The sequence below is a fragment of the Episyrphus balteatus genome, chromosome 3 (assembly GCF_945859705.1).
Source record: "Episyrphus balteatus chromosome 3, idEpiBalt1.1, whole genome shotgun sequence".
Classification (NCBI taxonomy): Eukaryota; Metazoa; Arthropoda; class Insecta; order Diptera; family Syrphidae; genus Episyrphus; species Episyrphus balteatus.
Window position 1 is genome coordinate 24414663 of NC_079136.1, and position 12839 is coordinate 24427501.

General features: G+C 31.5%; 1 protein-coding gene across 1 annotated transcript in view; it reads left to right on the forward strand.

Annotated features, from left to right (window-relative positions):
- Window positions 1–12195, forward strand: part of LOC129913399 (probable multidrug resistance-associated protein lethal(2)03659) — a 29084-nt gene extending 16889 nt beyond the window's left edge. Inside the window, exons 2-7 of the mRNA XM_055992029.1 lie at window positions 4626–4856; window positions 4918–6873; window positions 6928–7312; window positions 10569–10719; window positions 10785–11733; window positions 11792–12195. Of these exons, the coding sequence (XP_055848004.1) occupies window positions 4626–4856; window positions 4918–6873; window positions 6928–7312; window positions 10569–10719; window positions 10785–11733; window positions 11792–12080 (3961 nt within the window). The 3' untranslated portion in view covers window positions 12081–12195. The remainder of the gene's footprint in view (window positions 1–4625; window positions 4857–4917; window positions 6874–6927; window positions 7313–10568; window positions 10720–10784; window positions 11734–11791) is intronic.
- Window positions 12196–12839: the final 644 nt, after the last annotated feature.

Sequence of the window (12839 nt, forward strand, 5' to 3'; positions counted from 1 at the left end):
TCTTAGGAAACAACTCAAGTCGCTTTCGAACCATTCTAACTTTTGTTTAAATAATGCCAAACATTTCAAACTCGTTTTATTTGTTAACATAGTCCAAATCAAGCTCCTCCTTTGAGCTACGTAGGATTAGTAGTTTCTGAGAAAAAGGCTTTCAAAAATCGCAAAAAGAGTAGCTGATTTACTCACTAACATAATAACTAACAAGTGATAAAAATTATGGCAAACTTCTAGTTTTCATAGAAACTTGTTATGGTCATGGATCTTGAAGTACATACAAAGAAAAAAATTGAAAAATTGAGATTTTACATTCGTGGGCGTGGTAACCACCCATTTTGGTAAAATTAATATCATTTATTAAAAAGTATACTTCTGAATACCCTAAAATCTTGAAACTTGGTAGAATTGTAGTTAATGCAAAGGAAACATATTCAAACTTCAGATTTTCACCTTGGAAATAATAAAAGAAACATATAATGTTTCATAAATTAATTAATAAGTCTTAGAAAAATGTAGTTTTGGTTTTTTTTAATTTCTCAAAAACGACAAAACATTTTTGCATCCGGTTTTCTGTTTTTGCTTGAAAACAAATAAGAGCATTGAATTTTGAAAACTTAAATAGTACTTAATCACATAAAATTTTGAAAAAAAATTAGTTCGCAAATTAAAACATTTTTTTTTTTCAAAATTTTGATTTTAAAAATTAATTTTTTAAAAACTGTTTTATAAAACAGATTAATTTGAAAGCAAAATAAAAAAGAGATTTTGGGCTCAACAAAAAGGTATAACATGTTGTTGTAAGTATAACGGTTAATTTTTAATAATATTTTTTCATAATTAAATCATTTTTTTAGAAAATTGCCCTTCTTGGCTAAACGGGGGCCCTTCTTTGCTTTTTGGCAAATCCTCTTAAATTACCTTGTATAAGAAATGAGATCATAATAAATTAAGCAAAGCGTATGTGGTTTTTAGGCAAAAATCAGCTTTTTTCAAAAATGAAACCACAATCCGGAGGCACTTAGGCTTAAAATAATAAAATGAAATTTTACTTATAAGCTAACCGACCCATTTAGCACCTTTTAATCGCTGAGCCTTTTTGAAAATCCAAAAAATTGTATTTTGGACCACCCTAATGTGTAGTCTATGACACCCAGTTTGTGAGAAAAGCCTATTACACTGGTCAACAAGTTTTTTGCCACAAGAACGAAAATATACTTTTCTAATAGTTTTTTGGGTGCTGAATCCGAATCTGAAGTCAGAAAAATTTGATTGGCCTACGTTTTTGAAACATAACCGTTAGAAAATGTCAAAAAAACGTAATTTTGGCTGTTTTCGAGGTAATGCTTTTATGTGGAGTAATTCATTATGAATTAATTTGTAACGGTGCCTATAAGAGCTAGTTTTATTCTTTCAAAAAATTTAAATCTTTCCGATATCTCTTTTATTGCCCGAGATATTTAAAATTTAAGTAGCGATCTTTGAATCAGAAACAACACTGGCCAACCAAATTAAACTTTTTTTGCCACAAGAATCAAAATATAATTTTCTGAAGGTTTTTGGGTTACTGAACTCGAATCCACAATCAGAAAAATTCATTCAAAGCTATCGATAATATCGGTAGCCTTGTGGTAAAATAATTTGGAAGTATTGAAACTATCGATAGTTTCAATACTTCCAAATGTGGTAAAATAATTTGGAAGTATTGAAACTATCGATAGTTTTGTGAAGTATCGATATACTCGATATTTGTTTGTTATCGATGCAATCGATAGACTGTCGAAGTTTAACCAACACTAAATTAACACTTAAATTAATTTTTAACAGAAAACATGCAATGTATTTGTGCAAAAGAGAACAAAAATGATAAACAATGTAAAAAATTTCGATTTTTTTTAATTTAAAAAAAAAGATCACTAAATTTTCAAATAAATTGTTCAAAATTGTTTATAATGTCTTTCTACTGGTAGCAAAAAACGTTTGTGCAGAATAATTAGCAATATAAACATTGTTTTTGATTGAAAAATGACTAAAAACAGTTGAAAATACTTAAAATAATTAAAAAAACTTTCAAAAAAAATTTTGTTCGAAGTCGTACCGATAAACTGAAAAACTAATGACGCCAATCGATTTCTCGGGTCCGAAATAGGGCGAAACAATCAATCGCGCACCTGTCTCAAAATTTTTTTTCAAAAAACTTGCACAGTGTTACAGGTTTACTGTCTCTTCGAGAAAAAACACCCTTTAACCTAAATTTTTTTATGAAAACTTTTTATTCTTGCTTTCTATCCCAAATTCAATGTTTTTCCCAAATTTCATTAGGTTGGCCAATCATTTTTGTTTTCACTTAAAAAAACACCCTTTTAACCATGATATTTTTTTTAGACACTTTAGATTCTTGTTTCTAATCTCAAAAGTAAGTTAATTGCTGACTTTCCATAGGGTACCACTATTATTATCTACTCACTTTTTCCAATATACCCATATTTTCTCCTTACCTAAAAAAAACATCCTTTCAAATGAAAACCACCAATTTTCATTGGTGTAAAAATTTTTTCCCAGTTTTTGTGTTACCAATTCCGAATTTCATTATTTCTTAAAAAAAAAAACACACTGTATAGATTCTTAATTCTTATACCAAACGAAACTTTTCCATCAAGTTTTAAAAATTAATAAAATTGAAGTCAGATTTTATGATACCTTTCTCACACATAACTCAACCCATCAAAAAAAAAAACACCCTTTTACTAAAAATATTTTCAAGAACTTTTTGAGTGCTTTGTCCCTACTTTATCTAAAACCTTCATCCCGAATTTCATCAGTGTAGCATGTTTTTTCACATGGGTTTCGGTTATATTTTACCTGTTGAGGTCAAAAAATAAGGACCCTTTTTTTTTTAATCGGCAATAACTTTTCTGAGAGCAATCGTATTATGTCATTAAATTCAGCATCAAAAAATACCTTAAAAACATGTGTCATATGATGATATTCCACAAATAATTTTGTTCACTATATTTTTGGCCTTCACCCCCTCCCTCTTGTCCGCTAAAAAACACCCTTCCACCCAACTTTTTGTATAGACTTTTTTACTTGCTCTATAGGGCAAGTATTGGTTTCGTGTAGAAAAAAAAGAAGATCAAAAAAGTGGTTTTCGTCATGCCGTCCGTCGCGTCGGTCTGTGCGTCTGTGCGTGTGTGCGTCTGTGCGTCCATCTGTACATCGAGCTAGGGTCTAAACGGATGGATGGATTTGCTTGAAACTTGGTACAGATGATTTTTACGTAATTTCCTTTTTTTTTATTTTTTTAATATCTCCTTTTTAACGCATATCTCCCATACAACGTTTTCGAGGTATTGCAATTTTCTCGAAAACGGCTCTAACGATTTTGGTGTACGTTATACTCTTATTGATTCTAACAAAACTGCGTTTTTATTTTTTCTCAAAAAATTCGGAGAAAGCAAATATAGCGTTGCCGTTTTTCCAAAATTGACAATTTTTTAAGTTCATATATTTGATCAAAGCACAAGTCAATTTTATTCAAAATTTTAAGACATCACTTTGAAGTGTTAAATGTATAAACAAATTTAAAAAAAAGTTTTTGAAATTTTTTTTTTTTTAATTTTGGATTTTTTTTTCAACTTTCGATTTTTTCTTTAATTTTTTTTTCTCGACACTAAACAAAATCTTTAATTTCCAATAGATGTTTAAGATAAAGATACTTTGAACTACAAGAGCAAATACGTGCGACCCAGTCGTGCATTTTATTTATTCTTGGTTCTCATCCCAAAAGCAAACTTTTTACCAAGTTTAACAAGTGTAACAATTTTTTATTTTTTAAATACCTATTTTACCAGTACTAAGAGAATGATCAACAATGTTCAATTCGTGGGCTTATTGATTGCTTAACAATAGAAAAATTCAAATTAGCCATTCAAAATGTTCAAGTAAAAAATAACGCATACGCCACAGTGCCCCCTAAAAATATTATCACAATTATAAATTTGTTAAAATGAACTTTGTGGGTGTCTATGATTTTGTAGCCGCTGACTACTTATACCACAAGTGAATGAAAGTAAGATAGTTGTTTTACTCACAAACAACTTTGGAAAATAAATCATACAACAAAATGGTGGGAATAGTTGTCCGAAATTATTTATCTCGTTTCCCGAAGGACAAACATATTACGAACATGGGGTTGCTATAGAATGTTTTGAATAATCTGATTTTTTCAATTAACTGATTATTTAAATGCAATATTTTAAGAAAAAATGTTAAAAATGGATCAAATGAAAAATGATATTCGTCATCAAATCTAATAGGACATAACATCATAAGCGATGTTCTATTCTCTTTTGTCATTGAATGAATATCATAATGGCTCAACTGGGGATCAATTTATACTTCCACGAACTGACAAATCATTATATAGTTTTATCTGTGAAAATTTAAATTCAACCTGTCGATAAGAACAAACGTAAAAGTTTACTTAGATAATTTATTTTTCTTGTTTAATTTCTTTGTATGCACTTTTCTGGATGAAATTCTAAACTTTAAGTGACCTTATTGCACTTTAATTAATAACTACAAATAGTTTTTAATTTTTAACAACATTTTTACTTTATATTTTATAGGTGGATGAAAGACTTATTTCGGCGAGGACTTCAAGGACCTCTTACCGACGAAGAATTGTACGAGCATAAAAAAGATCTTGGCAGTGAACGTGTGACTGAGATCTTTGGACGTCTTTGGGAAGATGAAAAACTTAAGAAAAAACCAAGTATTGTCAAGCTGATATTTCGTGTGTACGGATCAAAATTTGTACCTCTTGGTTTTTTCTACTCAGTACTGGAATCTGCAACGAAGTATGTTTACACTATCTTTTGCCCACAATAATTTCTTAATTATTTGTATCTTTAATTTCAGAGCTCTACAACCATTGTTTCTTGGAAACTTGGTATCATATTTTGTTGCTGAACAAAATACCTTAACCAAAGACGATGCTTACATGTACGCATTGGGCATTGTAATATGTTCCTTGTTGCCTATTATAACATTCCATCCATTTATATTCTATATCTTCCAAGTGGGCACAAAAGTTCGTTTAGGTCTTTCGGGTCTGGTATACCGAAAATGCTTAAAAGTCAATAAAAGTGCCTCAAATGATGGATTACGTGGAAGAGCTATTAATATTATATCAAATGATTTGGGACGTTTTGACGTCGCTCTGTGCTTCCTTCATGATTTGTGGAAAGGTCCACTCGAATCACTGCTGATTGGATACCTAATGTATAGGGAAATTGGCCTTTCAGCTGTGCTCGGTGTATCTTTCATGCTAAGCTTTATTCCACTACAAGCCTGGGTTGCTAAAAAAGCAGCATACTACAGACGTTTAACTGCTGAGCGAACAGACGTTAGAGTGAAACTTATGAATGAGATTATCCAAGGTGTTCAGGTGATAAAAATGTACGCATGGGAAAAGTCATTTGCTAAGGTTATAGCTCAAGTTCGTCTAAAAGAGGTCAATGCTATTCGGGGAACTTCCTACATCTATGCAGCTTTGAGCTGTACAACAATGATCTCAAAGCTATCGGTCTTTTTGAGTATAGTGTCGTATGTCTACATGGGAGATGCGATAACAGCAAAGAGGGTATTCACTGTATCTTCATACTTTAGCATGCTTAACGAGTCTATGGTGCATTTTTGGCCTCTGGCTATAACATTCTGTGCTGAAGCTGTTGTATCGGCGAATCGTTGTAAAGAATTCTTACTCGAAGCTGAAGATCTAGAGAAACCAAAGAAATCCAAAGATGAAATTCGACGGCCCACAATCGTTATAGACAAAACGAGTGAAATTAATGGAAACGCAATCGTTCCTCCCTTGAGTCCAATAGTTATAAATAGAAAATTCAACCCTAATGCTGATAAGAAGTGTGTAGTTCTGAAGAATGCTTATGCGTCTTGGAACAAAATGGACGATAATAAGAATGCTGCCATTGAGGACTTTAATCTTGACATTCAACGGAATACATTGGCAGCTGTTGTTGGACCTGTTGGAGCTGGAAAGTCTACACTCTTAAATGTCCTGTTGGGAGAGGTGTCACTGAATCAAGGCTCAGTGAGTGTAGATGGAAAAATCAGTTATGCCTCTCAGGAGCCTTGGGTTTTCGAAGGAACTATCCGGGATAACATCATATTCATTGAAAATTACAACGAAAGACGTTATCACAAGGTTCTAAGGGTTTGTGCTTTAGAAAGAGATCTGGAAATTCTGCCCTATGGAGATCTGACCGTTGTCGGTGAACGAGGTGTGAGTTTGAGTGGGGGTCAAAGGGCTCGGGTTAATCTTGCGAGAGCAATTTATCGGAAAGCCGATATATACCTCTTGGATGATCCCCTATCTGCTGTGGATACCCATGTGGGTAAACATATTTTCGAAAACTGCATCAGAGATTTCCTTGTGGGTAAAATACGAATTCTGGTGACGCATCAAATTCAATACCTGTTCGATGTTGAGAAACTGATTTTAATGGGTGCTGGTCGAATTGTCGCCCAAGGAAGCTTTCAAGAGCTTCGGCAATCGAAACAGTTTGAGTTCCTGTCGCATAGTAATCATGATGAAGGGGGAGACACAATCAGCATTCATAGCAAGATCTCGAAGAGTGATAGTGAGAAAAGTCTTGAGCATATGCATCAACAAATGCCAACGGAGGACCTCGCTGATGACAATAAAGAGGTCCAAATGGTGGGTTCCGTTAAGTTTGGTGTCTATGCTTCATACTTTAAGGCTTTGGAGAGTACGCTGGCTTTATTTTTCATACTTGGACTTTTTGTGTTGTCTCGAGTAATGTTGACTGGTGTGGATTACTTTATCTCAAGATGGTACGTTAAATTTTTGATTGAATTTGTAACGAAATTAATTTAATTTACTTTCAGGGTTATTTGGGAAGAAAATGTGGCCTTAACACGTCAAGATATGATTGCTCATCTAAATGAAACAACTTTAAGTCAAAATATGACTGCAATTGAAGAGGATTTAATTAAATCAACAAATGAAGAAAGTCGTCGAACAAATATTGTGATATTTTATTCAGTGTTGTTGGCAACAACAGTTTTAATATTTCTTGTTAGAACTTTTGGTTTCTTTAAAATGTGCCTTAGAATTTCTTTAAAATTACACGATCGATTGTTTCGTGGTATAACTCGAGCGAGTATGTATTTCTTTAATAAGAATTCATCGGGAAGAATATTGAATCGATTTTCCAAGGATATACGAACAGTGGATGGAGATTTGCCTCATACACTTATTGACTGTTTATATGTGAGTATACTAAACTGTATGATTGGGAAGTAACCGAAAGTAAGAAACAATAATAAATAGTAATATTAGCTATAAGAAACATGGGTTATAAATGTAAACTGTACTTGAAAAGGCAACTTTTTTTTCCAACAGACTGTGATCATATCTACTAAAGAAAAATAACACTATATTAATGCTATTTCCTACAAAAAGTCGTCAATATTTAGATATTCTATTATGAATTTTTGTATCAAAATAAATTCTTTCCTATCATCTATTTCCGGTTTTGCACAGCTTTCATTTATAAGCTAAAATTAAAGAAATGCTTTGTTTTTTTTTCACGTAACTAGTAACTGGATTGGCCAAGTATAAGAGATCACTTGAGAATAATTTTTACTAGGTATAAATAAGACAAAATAAAGTGCACGGCTCTGTTGTTCTTGCTCATTTAGTTTAACGTTATATACCTTGAAACCTAAATAATTGGAAATTAAACATTTTGGTTCAGGTTTCTGAAAAAACTAAAAAAAAACATTTTTTTTAAATTAATTTTTTTTTATTATTTTACATTTTTTTTTTTTTTTTATTTAGTTTTACACTTCAAAATGGTAAGACATACATATATGTCATAAAACATACATATATGTGAATTTTAAATAAAATTTGTCTATCCTTTGATGAAATATACGAGATTAACTAAAAATTATGTCAATTTTTGGAAAAAATGGCAACGCCATAGTACCGAACTGACTCACAAAACGTTTTCTATATTTTCTCCACCATCGTTGGTTTTGATTTAAAGCTTGAAATTTTGTTTGACACAAAGGCAATACTTACCCTATAGAGCAAGTAAAAATACATAAATATATTTAATTTAAAAAAACTATATTTTATTAAAAACATACATATTAACTTGCAGTATGCGATATGGATACAATAGACACGGTGACCAAATTTTCAGTTTCGAAGCAATAAACTTAAACATAATTCAAATCTAGATTAAAATTATTCTTATTTTTTATTTAATTCAAAAAATTACCCAACAATGAAAACGATTTCCATAGGGGAATTGTACTTTTAGCTGATATTCTCTACAAAACAAATTATAACTTTACAAAATAAGTTAGAATAGTAGGTAAAACACTTTTACATTTTCGATATCAATCTTTAGAAGAGTAAAACTTACAACCATTAATACAAAACAAAAGTTGGTGACCACGCAGACATTTTTTGTTTTCGCTTTTTTCCGAATAATAACACTGCCCAACACACAAACATTTTCCAGACCGTTGTTTATCATTTCTTACTAAATGGAGGGTGCTGATTCCGATAACAACATTGGTTTTTTTTTCAAGCAGCTCTGGTTTTTAAATTATTCATATACATATAAAGGCATACAAATTCATACAAATTTTTTTTTATTAAAAAAATCTTTGTTTGTATTTTTATTTTACTTAGGGCCAATTTTTCAATAGTCAGATAAACCTCAGATAGAGCTTATTCCTATTCCTGGGAATAAAAGTTTTTTTTTATATTGACATTTATTTTTCTGATAGTCTAACTGACGATTGAAAAATCAGGGCTTACTGAACTTACATTCAAAATAAATTTTTTCAGCGAAACTTTAAAAAAGCAAGTGATAAGAAAAACTATAAAAAAAAATAGATTGAAATTACCCCCAAAATGTGAAAAATTAAAATATCAAAAAAAAAAAAAAAAATAAACCAGTCTGATTTTCAGACTTAGTGGACCCAAATACAATAGGTTTGGAAAATGTTAACAAACAGTTAAAATAAGCATAACTTTAAAATTAGTACAAAATTACCCCCAAAATGTGAAAAATAAAATACTTCAAAAAATAAAGCTTCTAGAAAGAAACGAATGCAATTTTTAGGCCAAATACAAAAAGTTTGATAATAATTTTTCTGAAAAATTTCAATAAACGCTCAATATAAGGAAAACTTAAAAATTAGTATGAACATGCCCCCAAATATGAAAAATTAAATATTAAAGAAACCAATATGATTTTTGAGCTAACTGAACCCAAATCCATACCATTTGTTTAAAAAGTTGAAAATTGTTGGCCAGTAGTGTAATAAATTATTATTTTAGACAAATTTTACTGCACATAAAACAAAATGTGACACCCGAACCATTTTTTGTTGCAACATGCGAAATTTATGACTCAAAAACATTACAACATGTACTTATTTTATCAAAAAAAAAAAAATGTCCAATACATTTGTTTTGTCACTTGTGGCATCCATTCTGTTGCAATGCAATGCCGCGTTATGTGTATTTTTATACAAAAAAACACATGAAATACAAAATATAAAGAAGAAATTAAACCAAAGTTAATTTATTTATTTGACTTAATTCAAGCGAGAAAAAAAAAACAATATATATGTATAAAAAATATCTTCTTCTTCCTTTTTCTCGGCGCTGTTATGATCTCGATGTCGAGGGGATCATAACCTTCCCACGTTACTGCTTCACAATAGTGCTCCGCCTGTGGGGTTCGCCGTATTATGTATAAAAAATATGAATAACAATAAAAAAAAACCCCTAAAAATAACAAAGTTCTAATTCAAACCAAGTTCTAAATTCGAGTTTCGAGGCCTTAAACTTGGTGAGGAAATGAAATTGAAACAAAATGAGTTCTAATTTTTATTTTAACCGAGTTTCTAGAGCTTAAACTTGGTCAAGAAATCTGTCGTTAGATACTTAAAATAATGTAATATCTTCTTATCTTATACATATACAAAAAACTGATATTTTCTACTCTTTTAACCTTAAATAACTTAAAAAAAACCCTAGTTTGGGAAACTTTTTCACTTTGAAAGTTTAAAACTTGGTATTTCGTTTCGATCAAATTGGAATACTCAGGTCGAATTAGGTACAGCATAAGTACATAAGTTATCGTATTGACGATTTGTGTCTCTATCTTTGCCTTCTGATTAAGTAGAGACAGCAATAATCACAACGTTAACGTACGATCGTAATCGCATGCCGTAATTCGATTCCCTTATTTTAATCCACTTTCAATAAAAATGTAGAACACACGTTTCTAACAGCTGCTTGCTTATGCCCCACGATACGGCTATAATAATTCTGCTAATGATCCCTTTCAAGTACTATTCTTTTGAATCATAATTTAGGCTACTTTCAAAGTATCTAACCGCTAACTCTATTACTTTTTTCGTCTTTAAATTACTAATGTTGCATTTTAAAAAAATCCAACAATTTTTTTAATCAAAACTTATTTTTCATTTTTCAGTTCGCTACGGATGTGTCCGGAGTTCTAATCATAGTGGCTATAGCAAACTTCTGGCTACTGGTTCCTGCCTTTATTGTTGTGTCTTTCTTATATCTAGTTCGTTATCTCTACGTTAATACCAGTCGAAGTGTTAAAAGAATTGAATCAATTTGTAAGTAAATTCTTCAAATATTTAATACCCATTGACTAATGAATTTATTTCATCTCTTTTTACAGCTCGAAGTCCTATTTATTCTCTCACAAATCAAACATTCCAAGGCCTAACCACCATACGAGCATTAGAAGCCCAAAAAGCCCTTGAAGAAGAATTCCATCAATACCAAAACACAAACACTTCATCTTGGTTCCTCTTCTTAGCTTGCACACGTGCTTTTGCTTTATGGTCTGATTTCATCTGTTTTGTATACATAACAGCGGTGACTTATAGTTTCCTAGTACTTGGTCAGAATTTCGACAGTGGAGATGTTGGTCTCGCTATTATGCAATCTATAAGTATGGTTGGCATGTGTCAGTGGGGAATGCGTCAGACTGCCGAACTTGAAAATCAAATGACCAGTGTAGAGAGAATACTTGAGTACACTGAAACTCCATCCGAACCACCTTTGGAAACCCAAGAGAAATTCAAACCACCAGTAGACTGGCCAAATAAGGGAAAGATTGAGTTTAATGACTTTAAACTACGTTACTCTCCTGAAGAACCTGTTGTGTTGAATGATCTTAACTTTGTTATTAAACCAAGAGAGAAAATTGGGATTGTGGGTAGAACTGGAGCTGGAAAGTCGTCCATCATTCAATCGGTCTTCCGTTTGGCTTGCAATGAAGGTGCAATCGTGATTGATGGTATTAATATTGATACCGTAGGACTTCACGATTTGCGAAGTAGAATCTCCATCATTCCACAAGATCCAGTTTTGTTCTCGGGAACACTTCGCTATAATTTAGATCCATTTGAAGCAAAGGGCGATGCTGAGATGTGGAAGGCATTGGAAGACGTTGAGCTGCGCTCATATGTCTCGACACTGATTGGAGGTCTAAATTGTCGTTTGTACGATGGTGGCTCAAATTTCAGCATGGGTCAGAGGCAACTGGTATGTCTGGCCAGGGCAATTCTCAGAAATAATAAAATCCTTATCCTGGATGAGGCAACAGCTAATGTGGATCCTGAGTAAGTTTTTTTGTTTTTACCCAAAATGTTATCTGATTTTATTGATTTTTTCTTCCAGAACGGACAAACTTATTCAAAGAACAATTCGAACCAAGTTTGCAGACTGCACAGTTCTGACTATTGCCCATAGGCTGCACACAGTCATGGATAGTGATCGTGTTATCGTAATGGATGCTGGTCAAGTTGTTGAACTAAACCATCCACATGTTCTCCTTCAGATGCCAGGAGGCTACTTACGACAATTGGTCGATCAGACGGGCTATGCCACTGCCTCAACTCTTAAACAAACAGCTGAGAAGAACTATAAAGATAAATACAGTAAAAACGAAGAGAGTTTACCCGAATAACCTTAAATCAAGCATCAAAAAAACTGTGGTCATTAATTTCAGTTTAGTTTAGATAAATTTTTTGTTCTGTACTTAGCTAATCAATTGCTAGAGCAGTATTAATCTGTTATAATTTTGTGTCGAATTTTTGATTTATTATATTTTTTATCGATTATTTTTTATTTACAACTTTAGTCGAATTAAGTTTAAATTTTTTCATTTAATTTATTGTACTTAAGATGTAATTTAAAAACAAAATCAAAAAAATACTTAAAAATAATACGACTTTTATACAGGTCAAATATAGCAATATATATTTTTCTACTGCACAAATAAGTATATTTTGTGAAATAGGTATAATATCTAATATAATTAAAAAATAATTGTAATTATTTTTCTGTTTTTTTGCTAAAAACCTTTATTTGTCGAAATCTAAATGTATTAGATTTTAATTACAAATTTCAATTAGGTTTAATAAATAAACATATTTAAAACTACCTTTTTGTATTATTGGAATTATTGTGGTACCCGTTATACAGAGAATAGCAAGGTGTTCGGCTTTTACTCAATTTAAAAGAATTAACTGTTTCTACCTGTTAGCAGAAATCTTTTGGGAGAACTGATTTTCTACATTGGTGTAAAAAAGTACTCATACGCCATACACATTTTTTTTTTTAATTAAAAAGTTTTATCACCTTAAGCTTTACCTTCTGCAAAACAAAAATTTACTCGAGCAGGGCAAAAACAAGATAGTAAATTTTTAAAATTGCATTGCAATAA